This window comes from Trametes versicolor (assembly GCF_000271585.1).
Source record: "Trametes versicolor FP-101664 SS1 unplaced genomic scaffold TRAVEscaffold_7, whole genome shotgun sequence".
Classification (NCBI taxonomy): domain Eukaryota; kingdom Fungi; phylum Basidiomycota; class Agaricomycetes; order Polyporales; family Polyporaceae; genus Trametes; species Trametes versicolor.
This window is the reverse complement of record NW_007360327.1, coordinates 982480-1005608: the sequence shown is the minus strand read 5'-3', so window position 1 is coordinate 1005608 and position 23129 is coordinate 982480. Positions and strand designations below refer to the sequence as shown.

The window sequence follows — 23129 nt, the reverse complement described above, 5'->3', positions numbered from 1 at the left end:
TCTGCACCCCATCTCTCATCCTCCCGCCATGTCTTGCGGAGACCCCGCCGCCGATGCGGACGCGTTGATGCAACGTAAGCCCAGCGCAAGGTTCAGCGCAGCCGAATCTGATTATCATGCTTCTCCAGGCCGAAAGAAGTATGATAAGACGAAGATTTGCGTAAAGTGCAAGATAGCCCAAGGGAACCTCGTCATCAGACACGCCGTCTATTGCAAGTTTGTCCTTCATCGCGTGCATGTCTACGCGCAAACGCTTATCTATTGCGTAACAGAGAGTGCTTCATCTCTCTCATAGTGCACAGGTTCCGCCGAGCACTCGAGCCGGCGGTGAACCCCAAGCCGGACGGTCCACGGCGAACAGCTTTGAAGCCTACAGGCAACCTGCTCGTCGGCTTCTCCGGAGGGCTCGGTTCCTCGGTACTTCTGGAGCTGGTGCATAGATGCTATGTTGCTCTGGACAAGACGACTATGCCCGCGGATGGAGGAAGCCATCACCCTCGGCACGAGCGGGTATGGAAGAAGGTCACTGTATGCTATGTTGAGGTGTGCGACGCCTTTCCCGGAGTGAGTGGCTTTCCCGGCGCAATGTCCAATATCAGACTGAAGTCACCGAAGTAGATGAAAGACAGGTCAGACGAGATCGCGCAGTCTGTGGCCCGTTACGACGACCTTGAATTCGTTTCCCTTCGAATACAAGACGCCTTCGATCCTTCGTGGTGGGAGAGGACAGGGGGAAAGCCATATCCCCCAGAGCTCGGTGTTACTCTTGGAGATGAAGGTGTGTCAGCTCACCTCTTTTACCGTTACGCTAAGCCGACTAATTATCTTTCTAGCACTCCTCCTTGGGTCTCTCTCGTCCGCTTCACCAGATCCTCTTACTTCCCTCCGCGCTTACCTCACCTCGCTCCCGACACCCACCGCCATAACCTCCACCATCCAGACCCTTACGCGCCTGCTACTGCTTCACTCTGCCCTCCAAACCAACTCCTCGCACCTCGTGCTTGGCACCTCCCTCACCTCCCTCGCCGTCTCGCTCATCTCCGGGGTCGCCCAAGGCGCCGGGTTCAACATCCGCGAGGAAACGCAGGAAGATTGGACACCCGACACCGTCCCTACTGCAGACCCTACACACCCTCGACCGACGCGCAAGGAGAAGGGAAAGAAGGCAACACAGGTTCCGGGAAAGAGAGCAGTGCGCATCGTGCGTCCGCTCAGGGACATCGGGATGAAAGAGTGCGCGGCGTGGGCATGGTGGGCGGGCGTACCCATCGTGGGTAAGGAGAAGTGGGGCTGGGCTGGTGCGAAGCCCGGGATCGGCACTCTTACCAAAGGTCTGTTCTCCCTCCTCTGTGCGCAGCGGGGTCCACTCGCTAATGCCTCTCTCAGCGTTCATCGTCGGCCTTGAGAAAGACTATCCGTCGACGGTGTCCACCATCGTCCGCACATGTGGCAAGCTCGCGCCTAAGGGCGAAGTCTCTGGGGCCTGCATCCTCTGCGGCAGGTGTGTGTCTATCATTCTACTGCCCTGTGCGATTAACTAAATACCACGTTATCACTCGCAGACCTGCACAGCGCGGTGTGCAGGAGTGGAAGGCCCGAATCTCCATTCGCTCGCGCCCACCACCGCCCTCCGACGGCTCGCCAGACGCCCCTGCAGGACCGCAGGCAGACGTCGAAGCGGATGCGCTTCTGCCGTCGCTCACGCCTTACCTATGTTATGCCTGCCATACAACGCTCACGAGCAGGAGTGCACGCCCGGTCCCTTCACCTTGGGCGGCCGTTGCCCCCTCGCCTGTCGCGCCCCTGCCGGTCTGGGCCGAGGCGCGGTTGTCTTCGGCGGCAGGAGGGGACGAGGAGATAGCGCATGCTCATGAGGAGGTCATGCAGACGAGGCGCGTAGGGCAGGACGAGATGAAGGACATTGTGCAGGAGTTTCTCCTAGACGACTGAATGTTTCTCGTGTCTGTACAGGTATCGCGGTGAAGTACCGTAAATGTATCCTTAGCTAGCAATGCATCCCTCAGCAACGTTGAATCATCACCAGTCACTCCAGTTGTATGTTGTGAGGACTATACGCGTCTCCCAGAGACCGCGCGCCTCTGATCATATATCTCCGCCAGTACTAGTATGTAAATAGGTACAGTCCGAAACTTGAGAGCCCGGCTAGTGCTACAACTCTAGAGTCTACGCTCGAGTCTACGTGGTCGTAAATGCAAATCGGTCTGGCGATGTGTGGTGGTATATGCAGTCAACTGTCTGTGGCGGGAAGGGAAGGGGGCAGATATCTACAGAACGAGGGGACGATGCGATTAGCGATGGTGTAGCGGAAGGCGGAAGATGGTCCATGTCCAAGTCCGTCCGGGGGTGCCGGGATGAGGTCTAGTAATGCACGAGTGGCCTCGCGGAGGCCTGTAGGCAGGTATATGCAGGTGGTCTAGTGACGATGTGGGATGAGGATGCTCAGAGGACGAGGGGTGCGGACTCGGTGCACACGGCAAGGTTCGTGGAGAAGTTCGAGCCTGGGTAGAACCAGAAAGTGACGGCGATCACAACGTAAAGGCCTGCGAATAGGCATCGCGTCAGTGCATCGACAAGCCCATATATCAGAAACGGACGTACAGACGAGGATCACGCCTTCTAGCCAGTTGGACTTTCCGTCGGCGACGACATATCCCATTGTGTGCACGGAAATGTACAACACCTAGCATAAAACGCCCTCAGAAAAGAGCGCAGGAGAACGTGTATGGGCTCAAGCGACTTACAACCGACTCGAAAGGGTCGAACAAGAGGGCGAGGGGTTTGTCGAGGATCCACCCAAGGATGACCATCGATGGAATAACGAACAAAGCCGTTTGCTATGATTATAAGACGACGGGTTAAGAAAATTGTGCGCGTGGTAAAGCCTACTTGTGCACGTACGATGGTGGAGCCGACGGCAACACTGATACTGAGGGTGAGCTGGTCCTTTACCGAAACGTTGATCGCAGTGACGCATTCTGGTATGACGGCAGTTAGACGCAACGCGCTGAGTGGAAACGAATGCAAGACCTACCGGCAATGGAGCTGACTGTAGGCAAGAGGATCAGCCCGATCCACTCCTTGCTGATAGTCGGCGACAAGTGATCCATAGTGTCAACCAGCCACTCAGCGTTCACCGCCACCAGCTACGCCCAACAACATCAGCATATACACACCCAAGTAAACACATGCTCACTCACCGCCGTGACGGACAGCAACAGGACAATGATCAGCGTCCAGCTCATCTCCTCCTCGGGCGGTGTCACCGACCGCCCCGGGGACGACTGCCACGGCGACGGCCCCGGCCGCCCCGAGATATCGACGTCCGCCATCTCCTTCCACTGCCCGCGGTGCTCCATCAGGTGCCCGTCCTGGTAGTACGCCGACAGCACCTCGCTCATCGGTGTCCGCGACCGCCCGCGCGCCTCCCGCCGCCGCCACCCGTCGTCGTCCGAGTCGAAAGACGAGTCCTCCCCGGAGCCGATGCGCGACAACGGACTGCTGGCGCGGGAGATGGGGTCTGACCACGAACTGTCTTGTCGCATGTGCTCGTGCTCGGACACGAGGCGCACGGTGGACTCCGCGGGCTGGGAGATGGGGTTCGAGAGCGTGACTTCTGACGTCGCCCCGTCCGGAGACACCAGCGTCGCCCGTGCGCCTGCGCTGCTTCCGCTACTGGACCGCGGCAGGTATGGGCCGCGACGCACGGAGCTCCGTTCATCATCGTCCAGTGTAGTCTCGGGGGCCTCGGCGACCGTTCCGATCTTCTCTGCGCTTCTCGCTGACTTCGACGGCTTGGAGTATCCTAGGGTGCGCATCGAATGGATCGAGGTACCCGAGCGGATCTTCCGGATGGCGTGAGTGTTGACCAACTGCTCGCGGACGTTGTTGCTCTTCTTGCGGACACGCGAGGTAACGGCGCGTACAGATTGAGCTGCGGGTAGCTTGGCGCTCGGCGCGATCCTGTCTTGGTACAGATGCGTGTGCGACCACAACTGGAACACGAGATAGGACACATAGACTGTAGATTGGTCAGCACTCTTAATCATCCCTAAAACTGCCGTCCGAGATGCGTACTGAAAAGGAGTACTACGGCTACCTGGAAGGACATTAGCGGAACCCTTCGAAATCGCGTAGCACCGACTTACGCCGTGGCTCATCCGAAGAATGTCGTCCTTCTGTTCTTTAAGAGAAGTGCCGGCCTCCTGTGCGCTATCCTCCGTGTTGTAGGTTAGAGCGAAATGGAAGGCGGCGGGCAACAAGACTGCTCCAACGCTGATACTGAGCAGCGAGGAGTGAATCTGGGTCGCAGCTATTATAGTAGGGCCTCAGCCACGATCGTAGGCAGCATGAGGGCATCACTTACTGGAATCGAATCCTTGCTCAGAGAACCGAGTACCACCCGCGAAGAAGCACATGCCGAGAATAAGTACTGAATGCAGAACCCAATCAGTTGTTTATTCCGGTGTGCGCGGTATGAATGGAACTCACGGAGCTTGCTGAGCATCGCGCCGATGACTTTTAATGACGTCAGTGAGGAAACTATGAACACGAGTGATAGACCAACGTGAGGACTGAACCACTCGGAGCTCGCACTTGCGCAACGCAATCACCTATCTCACAGTCAGATTGAGTGTGTTTGACGCTACAGCTGACTTACCGCGACGACCATCTCGATGCTGCGAAAGGTGTTAGTTCAGTTCATGCTCTTGGCGGGAAATTGAATCGTCGGTACGCACATGTTGCTCTGAATGATTTATTTTGAGATCAGCTAAGGATATGTTTCAGTTCTCACGGAGAATCCTTACCATGCTGGAATTTAGCAGGCCGGTTTTGCTTCCACCAATCCTGCGCGAGAGCACGCCTGTGGCGACATCATGCAGCTGTGAAGAGCGTTGATTAGTACATCTCAGAATAGAACATCCGGTGCAAGACGCGCCGCATTTGCAATGCCGTGGGCGTTGGAAGCAGGCCGAAGCCGCATACATGGAGCATAGAACTGACCTTGACAAGCGGTATCATGGACAACAGGCATGCTATTGGAGCGTCAGACACGCGCTCGGATATCGCGCAAAGTGGCGCCTACCCGTGAATACGAGGGTCTCTGAGTTATCAGATGTCGCCTTCAGAATGCCCTGCACGTTCAATTCGAGTCAGTTCAAATGAATCGCGTGAAACACCTCCACAAGTTGCGCCATACTTACCGCAACCGGAATCAGCAAAATCAGGAGATTAAGCCCTAGAATGCTTCCGTTAGATTCCGAAATAGACAGAAGCGAACGCTCATACAGGAGTCAAAGATAATGAGACGCCAGCCGTGCCACGCCTTGAGACGGGTTGCCTTCGCGCCGCCGCCCTTGTCGCAGAGCTTGTCGGGATGTTGAGCCTCGAGGTTCGGGTGGTTCTCGCCGCTGTGCTTCCAGCCGTAGAAGAGCCTGTGTGCGATGGATTCCCTAGTCTTCCTCTGCGGCGGCTCGTGATTCGGGTTGAGAGCGGCGGTCGAGTTGTAGGACGCGGTGGAAGCCCGCGAGGATGCGCGCGAGATCACAGGGAGCGGGAGCGGGCGGAGATAGTTTTCGTCCGAAGACGACGGAGATACGCCATGGGGGTAGTGCGCGAGGGGTTCCCGGGTGGCCGAGTGGGAGAGCATACGAGGTAGTGTGCGGGGGCGGCCAAGAGCTGGAGGCGTAGCCTGGCGGGTAGGTATATGCGGTCGAAGGAGTGTGGGGGAGGTCACCGGGGACCGTGGTGGTTCTGGTCAAGCTGCTGCGGGCGGCCATAGCGAGAAGCAGTTGGGATGTTTCAAGCCTGCAGCCGTCCCACTTGCGAAGCTAAACGAGTCGCGCGTAATTTTAGCAGTCATGACGGCTTCGATTCAACCTCCCCGCCTGCCTTTTCGGGCCCAGCACAGCGCTAGAAGCCCAACGTCATCACGCCGTCCCGCTCCCGAGCTCCCGGTCACAGCGGGTGATTTCGTGACTGCCTGTGACTGCCCAGCGTCGTGACCCGGCTCGTCACGCACACCATCATCGTCCCGACGTCGCCCTTTGCTCGTTGCAGTCTCCCAAAAACCATGTTCTCCGCCGCCCTCCGCCCCGCCGCCCTCGTCGCCCGCCGCGCCGTCTTCAAGCCCGCCCGCGCGGCCGTCTCCGCGCGTGCGCTCTCCGTCTCCGCGGCGCGTCGCTCGGAGCACCCCACCCCTCAAATCTTCGGCGAGGGCGCGAAGCCGGGTGAGACCCCCACCGACGAGAAGCAGGCCACCGGTCTCGAGCGTCTTCAGCTGCTCGGTGCTATCGAGGGCGTTGAGGTCTTCGACCTTGCCCCTCTGGACTCGTCCCGCATTGGCACCCTCGCCGACCCTATCAAGGTCTACTCTCTGGTAAGATACGCCGCATGTACAGCTGGTGGTGAATTCGTGGTCTGAACGCGTCGCAGGAACCCGAGCGTATCATCGGTTGCACTGGCAGCCCCGCTGAGTCGCATGAGCTCCTCTGGATGAACCTCAACAAGGAGAAGAACCGTCGCTGCCCTGAGTGCGGCTCTGGTACGCCTCCTTTCCTACTCTCCCGCGTCCTCCTATTGAGCAGTATCTCATCCCCTCAGTCTACGCCCTCGACTACCAGGGGTCTGCGGAGCACGGCCACGCGCACCACTAAGTGCTTCCCCGCATGTTTTGCCACGTTGTATACAACCGGCAAGCCCGCGGACAAATCCAATCCCTGTTTCCCTCGTAGAGCAATTACAGTCTCTCTAATGCTGGACGATAATTGTGCAATGGCTGCTACCCTTGCCACCGTGCTGCTCGTTGCTCGCTCGCCTCCGCAAGCAGCCTCCTGACAGGGCGCGTTCCAGACTAGGCCGAGGCCAGCCGACACCGTCCCGCCCCGCACCCAGACATATCCAGGCTCTTGCGCCTATCATAATGCAAGCCCTCGGACCGCCAAATTCCAATGCCATATGTAAAACACACATACACATGACACAACGCCGCCAATGCACTCTGAGCTTTTGAGGTGTGTCGAACCCATCGTCTAACGCATCTGCACACAGTAGATCACACGTGGCTGCGCGAAGAAGAGTAACCTCTCTGTCCAGACAGCCGTCTTTCGCTCTCCATCTCACCCCATATGCAAGAGCTCGCTGCGCGATAGCGAACGCGAAGGCAACCCTGCGTTATGCAACCGTCGACGAGCATGCGGCTTTTCCGAACATTCCCGCTCTGGGCGTCTAGCTTTCACATAAGCGCCGTGGCACGTTCTGGCCCGCCGTACATCCAATCATGGTGGGCATGTTACAGCCATGCAGGAATAATGGCCAGCCACCGGGGGAAGCTTGTAGTCAGTCATGCTCACTTCAATTCCATCGAAGTACCCTTACGAGAGTCGTTCGAGAAAGTCACCATGAAGTTTAAGGAAAGCATGAGAGGTGTGTGAATGCCCATACATCGTGGCATAGACATTTTTGCTGAGACGAATTCAAGGGCATATTTCTAGGTATGCAAAGCTTGTGTACAGCATGGCACGCATATACATACCGCCTCTCGGTGACCTCGGGCGTTCTTTCATTGCCGCTACGCAAGTCCGGGATATTCGCAAGACGCTCGTTCCATTTAGGAGGGGGATGCAGTACGCTCAACGCATCGTTCCCACCGCCACTCAACGTCTCGCCCTAACGGTGGTCGGTCCCAGAGGTTCGCGAACAGCCGACAATGACAATGTGGAAACCGTGCGTAGAGAAACTGCGCTCAGTCCGAGTTCGTTGAATGCTACAGTCGAGCCGACGCAGTGCATCGCGCGCGGATATACAGCGTCTCGGAGACCTCGGGGCCATCGGGGTATGTATACTATGACATGGGATGATCATGGGTGAGGTCTAACTGCGCTTACTCGAGCTCACCTGGCATCTGCAGTACACGCTTCAACCAGGCAGATCCTTCGCTAAGATCGCCGGCGTCGCCGACGTGCGTCAGTCCCAAGCTCGTCTGAAAACAAGAACGTCGACCTCGTTGCCGCTCCAACCTCGAGGCCTGTATTCTCCTCACAAACGTCGCACAAAGATACGCTTGGCGGCCGCCTTGTGGGACCTCCGTGCTAGATATCTTCACACACTGTGGGGCAGCGTAGCTCGCGTCAAGCTTCGCTCACCGAAGAGAGCTCGTGGGTGGGACGACGAACAAGACAGGAGATGCGGGGAGGTGCGTTGCGGCACTTTCGAAATCTAACACTTGATAAGGAACCCACAGAAGTTCAACTCGTGCGCTCCCGCGGCCTTTGTTGTTTTAATTTAGAACAGAAGAAGACCACGACGCTCGCCGGGCCGCCATATCGCTGCGCCGCGGGCGTAGCATCTCGTAGCACGCGCACCACAACGGCGTCGACCAGGGACCATCACGGGCCCGCCGCAACGAACAAGACAGGAAATGGCTGGGGGCGGCCCTGTGTGGCTGGAGGAACCGTTCCTTACGGCCTTGGTGCCTGGGCCGCGCCGGGGGTGTTAATTATACCTTCGCCCGCCGTTCCTCGAACGCGCGCCCTTCTGGAAGGCGGGAGAGGGCGAGCCTGCCATGGCCGGCTTTTACGAACTCGAGGCTCCGAGCTCGGACCACGCTCAAGCCTCACCCGCATGATGACGGCACTGCCGGCAATGTTATCTCCTGCAGAGCAAAACGCCTATGCTCCGCGCCAAGGCCGCGTTGCGAGGGCATGCCTTCGGTGGCGTGCACCTCCAATTGACCTGCTTGAACCCCGTCGTATGATGCTTGCGGCGTCCCCATGGGGCTCGCTCGCTCGGCGCCGCGCGGGTCTTCGTGCAATCTTTCATTTTGTTGGACGCTCGGAGTAACTGACCGCGCACTGTCAAGACACACCGCGATGGTCTCGGAAGGATGGGTCTGTGTGGGAGAAGCCGGCGGATGGCAGACTCTGGGTGGCAACGGGCGAGTCGCGGTGGCAACAGCGCTCTTGCTCTGAGCGGGCCGGGCGGCAGCCGCGTTCGATCGACGGTTCTGTTTGATCGCGCGGATATTGCGTCCCACCCGCGGCGAGAGCTCTCAAACAGCCATCCTATGCGAGAACAATGTCTGTGAGAGCCACGCCAGCGGCCTCAATATGTCCTTCGGACAAGCTGGAAATTCGCTCAAGGACAGCGGGCCTCTCGGACTGCACACCCACGTTCTCTTGCTTGCTGGTGAGCATGCCGATGCTCGTACGCCGGGACTGGGTGATCTTCCGGATAATTACAGATGGGGGCTGCCGATGGGCCCTGGCCATCAGGAACGAACGGCCGCACTCTGGGCTGGGTGCGGACCTTGACGTGTGTCGCCAGGCAACGCGAGCTCGATCCTACACACCTTCCGCGTTCGGCGTGCCATGCATGACCCACACGGCCCATTCGCTCGCCCTCCACGGTAATTTAGCAGCGAACCCCCCGGGTCACGGTTGCCGGCTATGGGACCCCAATCTGATCGTGACACATGCGCCAGCCAGCACGAGTCCCCGGCGGGATAAAAAGGCGAGGGCGCGCGGTCGTCGCCCTCACCTCTTTCTCCCCCCCTCCCTCCCGCTCTCTTTCCTTCAAGACCTTGACTGGTTCGTTGAACGGCCCCTTTCTGCCTTCTTCTCGAGACCAGGTGTCATTCCACTTTCTCGTCGGTGCCATCTAGTGCAGCCCGCTTGCTTCCCCTCGTTTGAGCAACATCGTCCACCTGCTAGTCTCGTTCTTTAATCGCTAGTCGACCATGATGTTCTCCAAGTCTCAAGCCGCCTTCGTCGCCCTCTCCATCTTCGCCGCCTCCGAGCAGGCCTTCGCGCGCTACCTCGTCCTGGAGCGCGATGGACGGGCCCTCAACTCCCGTTCGTTCGGCCACGAAAACCCGGCCGTGATCCAGAAGCTCGGTGCCGCGTGCCCTGGGCAGGTCTGCGGGAACCTCTCCGGTGCCGCGATCACGCCCCTCCTCGCCGCGCAGCCCGAGTGCTCGCAACAGGACATGGCCGACCAGATCATCGACGCGGCTCAGCAGTTCGACGACGCCACCAAGGCGAACATGATCGCGCTCGCCATCGAGTACCGCCAGGCGGAGAAGAACACGCCTCCCGTAAGTGCTTGATCCGCGCGCCCCCAAACCCTCCCGCGCGCTTCTAATGACGCGTCGCTTCGCCTATGCAGGACTTCACGACGAACCCGCCCACGCAGCGCAACTCCGTCTTCTGCCAGAAGGCGCCCAAGAACGCGGAGCTCAACGGCTTGGTCCAGGCCCAGGACCCTGCGAACGACCCTAATGTCTTCTTCGACCCTGCCACCGGCAAGTCTGTCCAGAAGGGCTCGCAGGCCAACACCTCGCCCTTCGGTGGTGCCGCCGCGTCGGGCAGCTCCGCGTCCTCGGCTTCTGCCTCCTCTGGTAACAACCTCGCGGTTGCGACCAGCGCCGCCGCCTCGAGCGCCGCCACTACTCCCTGCGAGGTACGCGTTATTCAGTTGTCATAGTGTCGAGCGATCATCGCTGACGCCCAAAATCCAGACCGTGGTCACCGTCACCGTGACTGCCTCCGCTGCTGCTGCTACCTCCACCGCCGCCGCTGCCACTGCTGCCGCGAGCTCCGACATCGGTGACTTCGGTTCGTGCTCCATCCCCCAGATCGAGTTCGCCACCGGCTTCGACAACCGCAAGGAGACCAGCTTCCAGCCCGTTGACAAGAGTGCGTAATGTTTTCCCTCGCCTTGGTCCGCGACCGTTTACTGACGGATGTCGTCCCTCAGCCTCCTTCAACCACGGCTCCGCGCAGAACATCGACATCATCACGCAGTTCATCTGTGATACGCTCACCAACTCGTGCGGCGCCGACGCGACCGCAAAGGCGACGTGCCAGACCGCGCGCACCGCGGCTGACACCGTGACGGCGAAGACGGGTGGCCAGGCGGACGCGTTCAACGCGGTGTTCGGTATCCAGACCGACTTCGCCGCTGTCACCGCCGTCGACGACCAGGGCCGCGCAATCGCAGGCACCGGCTCCGCGACCGCCTCTAGCAGCAGCAGCGCCGCGGCCGCCTCAGCCTCCACTGCCAGCTCCTCCAACGCGTCCAGCGGCTCCGCTGCGGCCAGCTCCGGCGGCATTGGCGACTTCGGCTCGTGCTCGGTCCCCCAGATTGAGTTCGCGACTGGCTTCGACAACCGCAAGGAGACGAGCTTCCAGCCCGTCGACAAGACGTCGTTCAACCACGGCTCGGCGCAGAACATCGACATCATCACCCAGTTCATCTGCGACACCCTGACGAACAGCTGTGGTGCCGATGCGACCGCCAAGGCGACCTGCCAGACTGCCCGCTCCGCCGCCGACACCGTGACCGCTAAGACCGGTGGCCAGGCCGACGCGTTCAACGCCGTCTTCGGTATCCAGACCGACTTCGCCGCCGTCACCGCCGTCGACGACCAGGGCAACGCCATCGCTGGCACTGGGTCGGGCTCTGCCGCTGCCGCCACGTCTGCTGCCGCCGCGACCACCGCTGCTGCGACCAAGGCCGCTGCGACGTCCACCTCCGCTGCTGCCGCCGCTGCGACCTCTGCGGCGGCTGCGTCGACTGCGGGCAACCTCCAGAAGTTCACTGGTGCGCTCGGCGGCGTGACGCCCCCGACGGTCACCGCGAACGCGGACGGCTCGTTCCAGGTCACGGGCAACTCGTCGTTCAAGGATCTCAAGAGCGCGACGACGCGCTCGTGCGACGTGCAGCACAACCAGTGCGCCAACGCCGCGAACGCATCTGGGAACAAGGGCGACCTCACCGTCTCCGCGTGCGGCACCCAGCAGACGCAGTGCGAGGCCGCCAACTAGGCGTGTCCTCTCACTCCCCCCGCTCTCCCCCCTCCCCTAGAGCCGGGGCGTCCTGCTATACCCCTTGCGAGCCGAGGGCGCTCCCTCTCCCCCTCCCATCACGACATGAGACTTGACACCAAACACGATCCCGAGGGTCGCTAGCTACCGTACACCCACCCCGTAGCCCGGGCGTGCGCTGCTGCTTTTAGTACTACTCTACTTTCTTTTCTGCCGCGTTACTTTTTTTTTGCGCGCGCCGTAGCACGTACTCGATGCACCTGCTCGACTTTGTACTTGACACTCCTTACCTACCGGTCTTCAGAAAGAGGCATACCCCAAAACAAACCATATCTTGTGTGCGTGTGATAGACACAAGGCAGACTGACGAAGTGTCAACAGTGCAAGTTATCGAGTCCTCAAGATATTTGGTCCGGCTTCTTGATTTCATTGAGCCACAGCACTGCATCGGTACTCGACGTGTGTGTCTATGGACCATGACATATTGAGTAGAATGTGCTCCTGTCTTTCCGCAAACTCCCGTTCGGTAGACGGTCTGCCTGTCGGCCGTAGTCGCCCTTCGGCCTTGGGGCGGCGTCCTTGGGATAATCCCACCGGTACCCCACGAGATCAAAGTTCGACGTTCAACGCCCCCGGATCTCTCAGGGTAACATGGAGATTAGCTCCTGATTTCGACACCGGTGCGACGTGTACAACTGCGGTACGACGTAAACCTCCGAGAAAGATGCGTTCAAGCGTTTGCGTGGTCAAACCAGGCACGATATGTAGACCTGCATCACCGCAACGGTCGGGTTGATTCGAATCCGCAGGCGTTCGCGATCGTGTTGGAGTCTGAGACGGTAGATGCTGATGCTGGCCTGCAGTGGCTATCTACTCGGAACTCGGACCATACGGAAGATAACCACTGAGGGTGCCTGCATCGTGCGCTCATGCTGCAGATGGAACTGTAGTACGTGGCCCACTACATTGCAAGCAACCTGAAAACTAATTAGCTGCGTGCGCTGCGGGTTTGTCAAGGAACCTACTAGCCGTTGAATGGGCTGCGAGCTCGAGGATCTGCGGCACAGGTGAGAAATTGGGGGACCTGCGGAAGACATCGCGCCGGAGGTCTACTCAGGAATGATGTTCGCAACTCAATCATAGTACCGGTGATTAGCAAGTGACGGACCGCTGAAAAAAAGTGACGGACCGAGAGCAGAATGAGCAACACGAGAGAGGGCCTACTGCACTCACGGAGTTAAGTGGCAAAGCAAGCTCGAGGATGCTGATCCTCTGCGCAAGCGGCGTCAGTGCGCAAAGCATCCTACCGTTGGGTTGACGTTGAGAGGCGGGTGGTGTATGCTATTCACGAGTGACTGTACGTAACTACAAACAGATCCTACTGGTACAAGCAAATAAACTATAGTCGACAGCCCAGAGCGAAAGCAAAACGAGGGTGCACTCTAAACCAAAAACTAAGGCGCGACACTCCGCCCGGGATGTACGGTAAGATCGTCCCCTCCCCTCCCCTGCTCTCCCGGTTGCCTATGTACATCTGTACCGGGCACCCCCTACCCCGAAGATCCGCCATCTACAGCGGCAGCGGTCCGTTGGGCCTCCTTCGCTTGCGCAGCTTCCTCCTTCGCCCGCGCCGCCTCCGCCTTCGCGCGCTCTGCATCCCGCTTCGCCCGCGCGGCGACACGCTCCGCCTCCCAGCGCTCGAGCTCCGCCTTGAGCTTCGTGACGCGCACCTCGTGCACGGGGTGCGTCTCGCCCATCCATCTGCGCGGGAGCGAGAGACCCTGTGCTTCGACCGCGTCGGCCTCGGCGCGGGCGGGCGAGCACTCCGCCGTCTTTGGGGTTTCGTGGCGGGCTTCCCAGAAGCGGGCTGCCTCGCGCGGGTCGAAGCCCGCGTGGGCGAGTATCCTGGTCAAAAAGAATTAGCGGAAGAATGGAGTGGGACGAAGTGATTGACGCACCTTGCGGAGACGACGTCCGCTTCGATCTCTTGCTTCTGGCTGGTACAGTACTCGGACAGCTGCGAGAACTCGCCTGCGCTGGCCTTGCCCACACCGGCTAGGGCATCGTTGATGAACGGCCCAACTGTAGCGGCCTGTAAGCGACGCATATATGCAGTTAGGACAAGAGGAACTCACATAGCATCGTTACCGGAAAGAGGAATGCACGGACGGCGTCCGTCACGATCGAGAGCACGCTGGGCCACACGATAGACCCCGACGAAAGCGTCTCGATATGGTGCGAAAGCACCAGATGCGCAAGCTCGTGCGCAAGGAGCGTCGCCAGCTCCGCCGTCTGCTCCTCCGTCGGCACAGGGTGCGGCGGCGCCCTCGGCCCCAGCCCAAACAACTGTGATAGCCACGACTGCGGTTCTGATTGCAGCGCTGGGGCTTGATTCCGCGACAACACCTCGTCGAGGAACCCAGAGAACACGACGATCCCGCCTCCCCCGTCTGGCCCGAAGCCGTACGAGAACGCGTTGCTCGATTCCGGCTTATCAATAACAAGCAGCGAGTATGGCGGGCCCGCGATAACGTGCGGTAGGGGAGAAACCGTGCGCGCGCACGTCATCTCCGCGAGGCGGCGCAGATACTCGCTCCCGCGCGGACGCGGGCGCAGGGGGTACTCCGCGGGCGGGGGGAGGGGGATGTCGTCCGGGCCGCAGTCGATCCAGTGGCCGCACAGCTCGTCTTCGTGCTGCAGCACGGGGATCGCGCCCTCGAGCCGGCGCAGCGTGTCCCGTATCCAGTTGAGGCGCCAGTCGCTGGGGGGGATGATGCTGGGCGCGCCGTCGACGGAGAGGATCTCGCCCACGGCACGGTACCAGCCCGGACCTGCGAGCTGATTGGCGATGTCCTCCTCTTCCTCTGGGGATAGAAGGATGATCCTCCACCTGTCAGGGAGATGGGGCATCAGGCGCGCGCTCCGCGGGGACGGGGGCCCGGGAACCACCTACTCACCTGCCCGTTAGTGGGGTGCGCTCCAGGCTGGCGATAATGGTGGCCCAGAAGATGATGATGGGGACGAAGATGAGGATGTGGAAGAGCACGGTGTTGCGGCGGATTTTGCCCAGCATCTCCTCCCGCTTCTCGACGAGCTCGGGTATCTTGTGTTCGTCCGCGACCTTTATGAGCTTCTTCGAGCGCAGGTTACCGAGCAGGAGGATGGGCACGAATGTGAGCCCTATTCGGGCAGCCATCCGCGCGACTTCGAGGGCGGTGGAGGTCTTGAGGTCAGGGAAGCATACAGGAGGTCAGTTCTGGGCTCAGACCGCACGGTGTTAGGATGGCGCAGTGCTCACTTTAAGCAGCCCGGCGAGGAGGGGTAGAGGACTGAGTTCATTTCTTCGTGTCGAGTGGAAGGTTCGCGCGGTGCCCAACGCTAGTAAAGGAGTGAGACCTAGTGTTCGGCCAGAGGGTGTGGTCCGCGGGAGTAGTAGCGTGTCAAAGCCCCGACCAGCAAGGAGTGATGTCCGTGTCGTTCGGGGTAAGCCATGTATTGTGGGATGTGATGCAATAGCGCGACGACGAGCAGAGGGAGGAGGTCTTAGGACGAGCGAGGGGGTATAGGAGCTGGTAGAGGCGTGCCTAGCCCATTCTGGCAGACAAAGAGGAGACGAGGCGCGGGGAGCGGGAGGATGTGTCGCGCGTAGAACAGACCGCAACATCGTACATTGTAGAGCGCATGCAAGGCGGGACGAGCGTAGAAGAGCGCGTATTGCCCCTGGCGGACCCGATGGGCGGGGACGAGAGCATCGCTGCCCACTCGATCTCCGACTCATCCTGCCAGATAGACGCGCCAGCCAGTGCTGTGTCCGGCATCCCGATTACCTCAGCCGCTCGCGTAACGCCCTCCGCTCCGGCCGCTCGGCTATTGCTCACAAATAGCACACAGAGTCTCGCATGCAGCCTCCACGTCGTGCTTTGCAGCGAGCGTACAATACACCGTGAAACTAGAGGAGGCTGGTGGAGATGCCGGCGGGGGCGGCCGCTGGGAAGGGCCGTGGGACCTGACGATAGCGCCCGAGGCAGCTGGCCATCAGACAGAATACGAATATTACAGTGGAGCATCCCACCAGGTGTGTCTCACGGCGGACAAGGTGCGGAAGCAACCGCGTGTTATAGCCTGAAAAACCGTGCGATAGGCTTGCGATAGTTAAACGTTTTGACAAAAATAAGGCTTTGTCTGCCGTGTCTGGCCACCAGCCGATTGCTGTCGTAGTCTTACCAGGGAGAGAGCTTCAAGATGACCGCTTGGGGCCGCCGCACCAATAACGAGACTAGCGTATCTCAGAGGCGGGGCGAGAATACTTATATATGAATCGGGGCGCACAAACAGCTACCAACCGCGCGTACCAGAAGCGATGGCGTGGAGAGACAGGAACGTACGGGCGGGCTAGGCTCGTAAACCAGCCTCACGTTCGGGGTGGAAGACACTCGTTCCTCCCCGGGCGGGCAGGCAGACGCTGGGAATCCCCTAAGGGCGCGCGGCGAAGAGAAAATGTCGGAGGGAGCTGCGCGACAAGGCGCGATGCGCGGGGCGGCTGGCCAGGCGACTGCTCACCTGGTGGCAAGCTGGCTGTTATTGGCGTAATAAGGCGATAGGCGGGGCGCGGAGAGATGGGCGCGCAGGTGGTACGGACGTGAGAATCTCAGCTGCTGGTAGCGCAACACAGGAAATTTGGCGGTGTACTGTACATTAATCGAATCCAAGCGTTGTCTGGTATACACTCACGAGATGAACGTCGCCTCATTGTACATCGTGCCCGCGACCTCCACCTGATCAGACACATCCGGGATGATCCCAGCAGGGAGATTGACGTGAAGCGTCGAGGGGTTCTGCCACTGCGATCAAATGATCGTCAGCGTGCATGTTAATGAACCATTTGGGGGGACATACCTGGTAGATGTATGGCTTCGTGCCCGCGACATAGTTCACCATCGTCTTGATCACGTACGGGATCTCCGCCAGCACGTCGACCTTCTCGACGAGGCCGCTGTACGCATCAGGCGTCCCAAGGTCGACCGTCGCGGTCGCATCCAGAGTGCCCTGCGCGTCGGACAGGATAGACGGCGCAGCCCAGCGGAACGTCACCTCCGTCGGCGCCTCGTATCCAGTGTCCACATCGTGCGCCTTCTTCGAGTGGATTATCCGCGAGATGATGCCGCCGCTCGGAGCGTACTCCTCATCAGGCCATTTCGTCTCCGCCGTGACGGTCGCGAGCTTCCCGCCAAGCACGAGCCCACCGACGCTGACAGTCACGAAGCCCGAGCCGTTGCCCTTGCGGCCGTACGCCTCCGTGGTCGTGAAGTCCATCTGGACCGCGGACACGCCTCCGTGCTGCTCGCTGTGGAAGAGCGCGAAGTTCCATCGCGCCGCGACGAGGTTGGGGCGCATGCCCTGGATCGCGTGCACGAACATGCCCGGGCCCTTGACGCTGATCGCCTGGCCCTTGTGCACGATCATGCCCGTCGCCTGCGTGCGCGGCCAGAAGCGGTGGACCACGTACCCCTCTGCGCTCTTCGGGTCGGGGCCGAAGTACGAGAAGCCGCCGTTCGGGCCTGCACCGACCTTGAAGCCAGGGGCGGACGCGGCGCGCGCGATGTCGAGCGTGATCTGCAGATCGTCGCCGAGGTTCGCGGTGAGCACGTACGATTCAGGCGTGTCCGAGCCCGGCTTCGGCTTGTACGTGATGGAGAACTCGTCCGCCTTGCTCGACCGCTTGTCGAGCCCGGGCGGGGGCGTCACAAAGTTGGAGACGTTGACCGATTTCCAGGTGCGCTCCTTCGTGTTCGGGTTGAAGATCTTGCAGGTGAACTGGATCGTCGGGTACCACACGCTGCAGGAGCCAGTCAGGCGTCAGCGATTCCGTGACATCAATGCAGCACTCACCCGACCGAGGAGTGGATAACCTGGCACATCAACGAGGTCCCGTCCTCCAGGAAATGATAGAAGGTCTGCGTCTCAACCGCGAAGCCGCCCGGGCATGCCCACTCCGTGTCCTTCGGCTCTAGCTCGCCAAAGAGCTCCTCGGGCTTGTACGCCGACGAGACGGGGTGGAAGTTGGGCGCATCGGGGTCGACAGGGGGCGCGGTGCTACGGAAATGTGAGGAATGTCACGCATGCGGATGCAGGCGCGACTCACGAGAAAAAGGAGGAGAACATGGTGGTTGCGAGTCGAGCGGGTGCCGCGACTCTCCGTTGTGGCCTCCGTTGCTTATAGTATTACGCTTGCCGACTCACGTAATAAGCTAATGACTACTAACTCTCCCGATATGGTAATCCATACAAGGTTTGCTCCGTGCCACCACGACCACTTCCCAGTTGATCGCAGGTAAGGGCGATTCCTGCGCAGACCGCAGAGTGTGAGGGTTATAGATTCCTGCGGAATTGAGTCAAGAGGTACGGGGACCGCCCGCAGCCTGATCAGCTCATTCAGAACACGTTGCTCATCCTGAATCCTTCAGGACGCCACGCCTGCGACACGAGTGCTCAATGCGGGTTACAGATATTCTTCACGTGTTTGTTCCGACATAGTGCGCCGGCAACATCTGCTTTCCCCGGCTATATGATGTCCAGGTGGTCGAGACTATGGAAGATGTCGAGTGCTGCCGATAGCACCATCGGCGGGCAGAGGTACGCCCCGTGGCTCGTTGGAGGCCATTTCCAGAGCGAGAGTAGATCAGATTTCATTCATGACGAGTCTGATATCATATCCCTTCAGAACCCTGGAAGGCCTGCACGCGCCTTCAACTTCATCGGCTCCCATTGGCAATCGCGCAAGCTCGCCCCATCTCGTTCCGAGTCGTCCTCGCCCTGCTGGTGGCCCGGCGCGCGGCGATACACCTCCTTCACGCCGAACTCGTCCTCATCCTCGTACGCGACGCTCGAACTGTGCTGGATCGCCACGACGACGGGCTGCTTGGACGCCGCGGTTGTCGTGACGCGCGAGATACTGGAGAGGCGCGGCAGCGTGACGTGCCCGATGCACTCTGCCTGTATGCGCAGGCTCTCTCGCGCGTTCAGCGTAGCCAGGAGGGAGACGGAGTATACTGCCGTAGTGGGACAGGGTGAGCTGCTGCACGCTGGGTATGCGTGGAGGGCGCGACTTACGGCGGGCGCCGATATAGTAGAACATCACGTAGACAGATGTCGTGGGCATGATGATGACCTGCAGCGAACACGTTAGGACCGACCCAAGCGTGCGTATTCCAAGGGGTACTCACGGTGATCAACGATACCACCGCGAAGAAGCTACATGCACCAGCATTAACGTAAATTCCGTCAATATCGAAGCTTACTTGCCTGGTGAGCGCCCCCGTATTGATCGTGTATAGGACCTGTGGAATATCAATCTCAGCACCGTGGCGGAGCGCGGTGACATGTTAATGAGCTTGTACCAGCTTGTTGATGAGCCGATTGGCGCTGCGAGGCATGATAGAACGTCACGATATCGGTTACGCTGACGTTGGAGGGAAGCTCACCCTACGGAACCCGTGCGGGACAAGGCGAGGAGCGTGAAGAGCGTCGCAGATAATAGGACATCGGTTGAAGCCGTGACCGAGCTGAGAGCGATGTCAAAATTCTGCGACAGGACCCGGATTGTCAGAATTTCCGCCGAATATGCTGGACGAGGTACACACTGTGAGCCCTATGAAGTCGATTACGTTCTTCGTCGTGAGGCTATGAACATATGGGATGAGCGTTTCGTACTTTGAACGAAATTCAGGAACTCGTACCTCTTCATGAAAAGAGCTACGCGTAGAGAGCGGCAAGTCAAACGATCAGAAGCGCAACTTCACACCAGTAAAACTGACGCCTACTGAAAGCAAGTCCTGCGTGCCGCCGTACATTTAGTGATGAAGTGCAATTCTGGAGATCAAGAACATACCGAAGTCTGCGCAGACAAAAATGACCTAGAGACGGGCTGTTAGGGTCGTCTTTTGCACAGTGGTACTACAGGTCGTACCAGCAGCGCTGCGAGATACCGATTCTGGCTGACTGCGGGTGACCGGGGATCGTAAGACGCAAATCTCTGCACAGACAAGATCACTACGAACGCGTCCATATGCGGTACGAGTAAAACCTGGCATGAAGGGGGGTCAGTGGGTGGGAAGTCATCGTGATATAGTGAGGAAGGTGCACGTACGATTGGATCGTGACAATAGCGCAAGCCTGTGAGTCCTCGAGTTGTGAGTTCCCCGGCGTAAGGAGAACAGTCCGTCAGACGATGACTTACATTACACAGCAACTGCGCCTGAGGGAGTAAGACAATCAGCATATATGGACGCTGGCAGCCAGTTCCAGACATACGCTTGATTCCCTGAAGGAGCTGATTTTAAATGCAAAGTGGTCAAAGTCTTGTGGGTATGCTCACCATGGCAGTAGGGTCAGGCCCATAAAATTCAAATCCTTCATCACAAGGTAGTTCCACACTGTTCGCCAGCTCGTCAACTTGACCGTTCTGCAAAAGCCAGAAACAAGGTCTCGCACTTGTAGCGGTGTAAAGCAGTAGGTGAAATGCGTCGTAACTCCAGACGAGAGCCACCTTTACTCATAGGTATGTAAGCCATTTGGGGACAGAAACATGTATTATACGCCCACTCACCAGCATCTTCAGAAACCTCCGGTCTCGAGGGTAATGCCTGTAATACCAACCCACCTGAGCAGTGGCAACTGCATGCCGACTATGAGCTCGATTCCTAGCTCGAAGAAGAAGAGTATAGACGTACCTCCAAAGAGACTGTTCCGAGCGTCCGGTAAGACTTGTGAAGACTTTAGCATCCTACTACGCACCTCGCCGTCACTGCTAGCCCTATGAGAGTAACACCTATCCTGCGAACGTCCAGGTAAGCAGGTCTACCAACACTCGAGCCAACGTGGAACATACGTGACGTCAAAGAAAGCAAACGGGTCCACCGTGATAGCCATCTCAGCCGCGCATTGGCAATGTTGCTGGAGTGCAGCGCAGCGCGAAAAGGGACGGGGAAGGTGGGGCTGGGCTTCTCAGCAGGCACTCGCGCCCCCACACAGACCTGGACGTCTTTATGCTCCACGCCGGATGCTGAAGACGGCTCCCCTTCGATTTCTAGTGCGGCGGCATGGGAGCGAGCCATCACGGCGGCGCTTGCCGGGTCCTACGAATACAACCACTCGGGCCCGAGGGCAGGGACTCCGTCCGGCGATTTGAGGTCCTGCTCTCTCGCGACCCGCGGATGTTGCGAAACGGAGCGGAGAGCCTCATGTGGTCATGTTCAGGAACTGCCGGTTATGCGACGTCCTCTGCGACTCCGCCCGCGGCGCAATATTGCCCCAAGTGAAATCACGTCAATTGAAGGTTGGCCTTATAGACTCGTTGCGGCCCCAGGCCCTCTCGTAAGAAGTCGATGTGCATATCCACGAGGTAATCTGTAGAAGTGCATAAGTCAGCTCGGGTCCAGTTCACGGCTCACTACACACTCCGTCTTGCTTCGCATGGAACTGCGCGCTCGCAGGCCGACCCCTGGTTGTCTGGAATCCAGAGCGGACAATGCGGCATCTCTGCACACATGAACAGCGAAGAAGCAGCGAAATTGAATGCAGAGTGCTTACACACATGCTACGTAAGGCAGATCGTTCGTTGATTGGGTCGAGAAAGTATCCATGTGGACGGGCTCGGGGGAACTGTGGGATCAAGTGGCGGTCAGACGACCGTCAAGTGCGACAATGCAGCCTTACCAGGTTGCAATATAACGGAGCTTTATACGCAGGTAGCCCTGTGTTTAAGGCGGACTTTTCCTTGTGGTCAAGACAGTACTAGTGACGAATACGGTGCAGAATCCAAACTTGATGCACCAGGCGGTGGTCGGAGGAGACAAGCGACGCCGGCGCTTGTAGTAGGTGCGAACTCAATTCAGTCGAACTGCTCACCATCGTGGCGCCGCCGCGAGCTTCTGCTTCCTCACCATCACCCAACTCGCTCAGCCCTGCTGGTATATTTTGATCATTATCAATTTTCGAGGGCAACGTACGATGCGCACCGACGCCGCGACATCGTGACCGCCACGCGATCAGAGCTGGGCGTTCGAACGCGCTCCAAGTCGTCCACCTGTGGCTTGCTTCTGAGCTCCCTTTCACTCTCTTACAACAGTGATAGTACACATATTGATTATATACAAGTACAGCTTTCTGTTACGCGCCAAGCGTACGCGTTTATCCGAAATCTATCCATCCAAGTTCCCCCCAAGCTATACACCAACCCCGCCATTACGAACATTGTAATCTGAACCAGTCAAAGCCGAGAACACTGGGGTGGAGAGGACATCTGCGCGACTCTGCGACGCCGTCTCGTTTGTCCGCCGGGTCTTTTCCAGGAAGAGGAACGAGATGACGACGGTGTCGCGGATCTGCACCGCACGCTCTGTGAGCGCGAGCGTGGCGGGACTGGTTGTTCCCGACGCGCGATCCACGCGGGACTTGACGAAACGCGCAATGGGTTCCTTAAATCCATCGTCCTGCGCAAACAGCTGGACGTGGATTTATGAGTATATGCGAGGATACATGGATGCTGCCAGTCACGTACCTCGAGAGTGCGACCTGGGGCGTTACCGCGCCATTTGTACTTGCGCCCTGTGTCGTCTTGGAATGACACGTCGCTATGTGAATGGGTGAGCATGCACCTCCTTGGTCGTTAGTCGATTTCTTGCACTCACTCTTTAAGGTAGAAAGGTACAACGCTCGTATGGAGCCAGTCGCGGATAGAGACGGAACTCTTGTTCCCTAACGTCACTTTATCGGGCAGGACATCCCGCCATTCCAGAGACGCCAGGACCTTCTCGTCCGCATTCTGAACATGCGTAACGGTGGCCTTGCCATGCTCGGTGTGCGCTGTGTAGAGCGCTTTGCCGTCAGGGTCAAGGACAGCGGTGTTAGACGGATTGTCAGGAGAGAGGGTGAGTGCGAGAGCGATTGAGGCGGACATATTGGAGGTTGACAGTCTTCAAGGGAATCTCTACGTTCTTATACGAGCACGCAAGCCTCGCAGCCTAGCGTACCCGTGAACCGTGCGTGGTGCAGTAGGCAGATGCGAACCGCCTCAACGTCGACGTCGGCGTGCTGCGCAGGGCGCCGCTGTCAACGCAGACTGTGCGGGGCACCGGTCATTGCGATCATGGGGTATCATCCCGTTCCTAACCACAAAGCGCCCCGGACTCGATCGTGGCCGCCCAAGCTGCACAAGCTGCACGACGCGCAGAGTCATCGACGGCCTGGCGGTGGCACAGTACTAACATATACTATCACGGACCCGGA

At 59.0% G+C, this 23129-nt stretch overlaps 8 protein-coding genes across 8 annotated transcripts; 3 read left to right on the top strand and 5 right to left on the bottom strand.

Annotated features, from left to right (window-relative positions):
- Positions 1-28: 28 nt before the first annotated feature.
- Positions 29-2022, top strand: TRAVEDRAFT_72547 (uncharacterized protein; the record flags this gene model as incomplete). The annotated part of the gene is made up of 7 exons (XM_008041445.1): positions 29-74; positions 129-216; positions 273-564; positions 619-778; positions 834-1331; positions 1387-1501; positions 1563-2022. 7 exons carry the CDS (start codon positions 29-31, stop codon positions 1948-1950), a joined length of 1587 nt encoding a protein of 528 aa, XP_008039636.1. The 3' UTR covers positions 1951-2022.
- Positions 2023-2460: 438 nt separating this feature from the next.
- On the bottom strand, positions 2461-5668 carry TRAVEDRAFT_48492 (uncharacterized protein; the record flags this gene model as incomplete). The annotated part of the gene is made up of 18 exons (XM_008041109.1): positions 2461-2561; positions 2620-2701; positions 2763-2855; positions 2920-2996; positions 3053-3164; positions 3219-4039; positions 4096-4117; positions 4167-4330; positions 4385-4450; positions 4510-4536; positions 4586-4631; positions 4679-4697; positions 4758-4765; positions 4827-4901; positions 5023-5054; positions 5105-5153; positions 5223-5257; positions 5308-5668. The coding sequence occupies 18 exons, from the start codon at positions 5666-5668 to the stop codon at positions 2461-2463; spliced, it is 2190 nt and encodes a 729-aa protein (XP_008039300.1).
- Positions 5669-6091: 423 nt separating this feature from the next.
- TRAVEDRAFT_125834 (COX5B-domain-containing protein) lies at positions 6092-6674 on the top strand (the record flags this gene model as incomplete). Its single annotated transcript, XM_008041444.1, has 3 exons — positions 6092-6397; positions 6454-6562; positions 6622-6674. 3 exons carry the CDS (start codon positions 6092-6094, stop codon positions 6672-6674), a joined length of 468 nt encoding a protein of 155 aa, XP_008039635.1.
- Positions 6675-9757: 3083 nt separating this feature from the next.
- On the top strand, positions 9758-11843 carry TRAVEDRAFT_37921 (uncharacterized protein; the record flags this gene model as incomplete). The annotated part of the gene is made up of 4 exons (XM_008041024.1): positions 9758-10111; positions 10183-10476; positions 10535-10712; positions 10774-11843. 4 exons carry the CDS (start codon positions 9758-9760, stop codon positions 11841-11843), a joined length of 1896 nt encoding a protein of 631 aa, XP_008039215.1.
- Positions 11844-13393: 1550 nt separating this feature from the next.
- TRAVEDRAFT_37917 (uncharacterized protein) lies at positions 13394-15039 on the bottom strand (the record flags this gene model as incomplete). The annotated part of the gene is made up of 4 exons (XM_008041023.1): positions 13394-13748; positions 13802-13925; positions 13979-14733; positions 14801-15039. The coding sequence occupies 4 exons, from the start codon at positions 15037-15039 to the stop codon at positions 13394-13396; spliced, it is 1473 nt and encodes a 490-aa protein (XP_008039214.1).
- A 1388-nt stretch (positions 15040-16427) lies between these two features.
- TRAVEDRAFT_29538 (oxidative stress survival Svf1-like protein) lies at positions 16428-18020 on the bottom strand. The gene is made up of 4 exons (XM_008040936.1): positions 17986-18020; positions 17733-17936; positions 16740-17679; positions 16428-16684 (listed from the first exon to the last, which is right to left on the bottom strand). The coding sequence occupies exons 1-4, from the start codon at positions 18003-18005 to the stop codon at positions 16571-16573; spliced, it is 1278 nt and encodes a 425-aa protein (XP_008039127.1). The 5' UTR covers positions 18006-18020; the 3' UTR covers positions 16428-16570.
- A 540-nt stretch (positions 18021-18560) lies between these two features.
- On the bottom strand, positions 18561-20813 carry TRAVEDRAFT_72542 (uncharacterized protein; the record flags this gene model as incomplete). Its single annotated transcript, XM_008041443.1, has 20 exons — positions 20731-20813; positions 20637-20675; positions 20573-20583; positions 20449-20516; positions 20334-20388; positions 20218-20275; positions 20154-20163; positions 20080-20097; positions 19990-20015; positions 19901-19926; positions 19810-19841; positions 19732-19756; positions 19664-19675; positions 19580-19595; positions 19484-19523; positions 19325-19425; positions 19241-19265; positions 19067-19180; positions 18954-19011; positions 18561-18892 (listed from the first exon to the last, which is right to left on the bottom strand). The coding sequence occupies exons 1-20, from the start codon at positions 20769-20771 to the stop codon at positions 18561-18563; spliced, it is 1107 nt and encodes a 368-aa protein (XP_008039634.1). The 5' UTR covers positions 20772-20813.
- A 1253-nt stretch (positions 20814-22066) lies between these two features.
- TRAVEDRAFT_125518 (uncharacterized protein) lies at positions 22067-22800 on the bottom strand (the record flags this gene model as incomplete). The annotated part of the gene is made up of 3 exons (XM_008041442.1): positions 22067-22345; positions 22402-22474; positions 22532-22800. 3 exons carry the CDS (start codon positions 22798-22800, stop codon positions 22067-22069), a joined length of 621 nt encoding a protein of 206 aa, XP_008039633.1.
- Between the last annotated feature and the right edge of the window lie 329 nt (positions 22801-23129).

What these genes read in the sequence shown, in the direction of transcription:
- TRAVEDRAFT_29538 (XM_008040936.1), bottom strand. Translation starts at nt 18,005, where the DNA reads ATGTTCTCCTCCTTTTTCTC. An exon ending in ATGTTCTCCTCCTTTTTCTC is followed by an intron (nt 17,937 to 17,985) that starts GTGAGTCGCGCC and finishes ACATTTCCGTAG; the next exon opens with CACCGCGCCCCCTGTCGACC. An exon ending in GTTATCCACTCCTCGGTCGG is followed by an intron (nt 17,680 to 17,732) that starts GTGAGTGCTGCA and finishes TGGCTCCTGCAG; the next exon opens with CGTGTGGTACCCGACGATCC.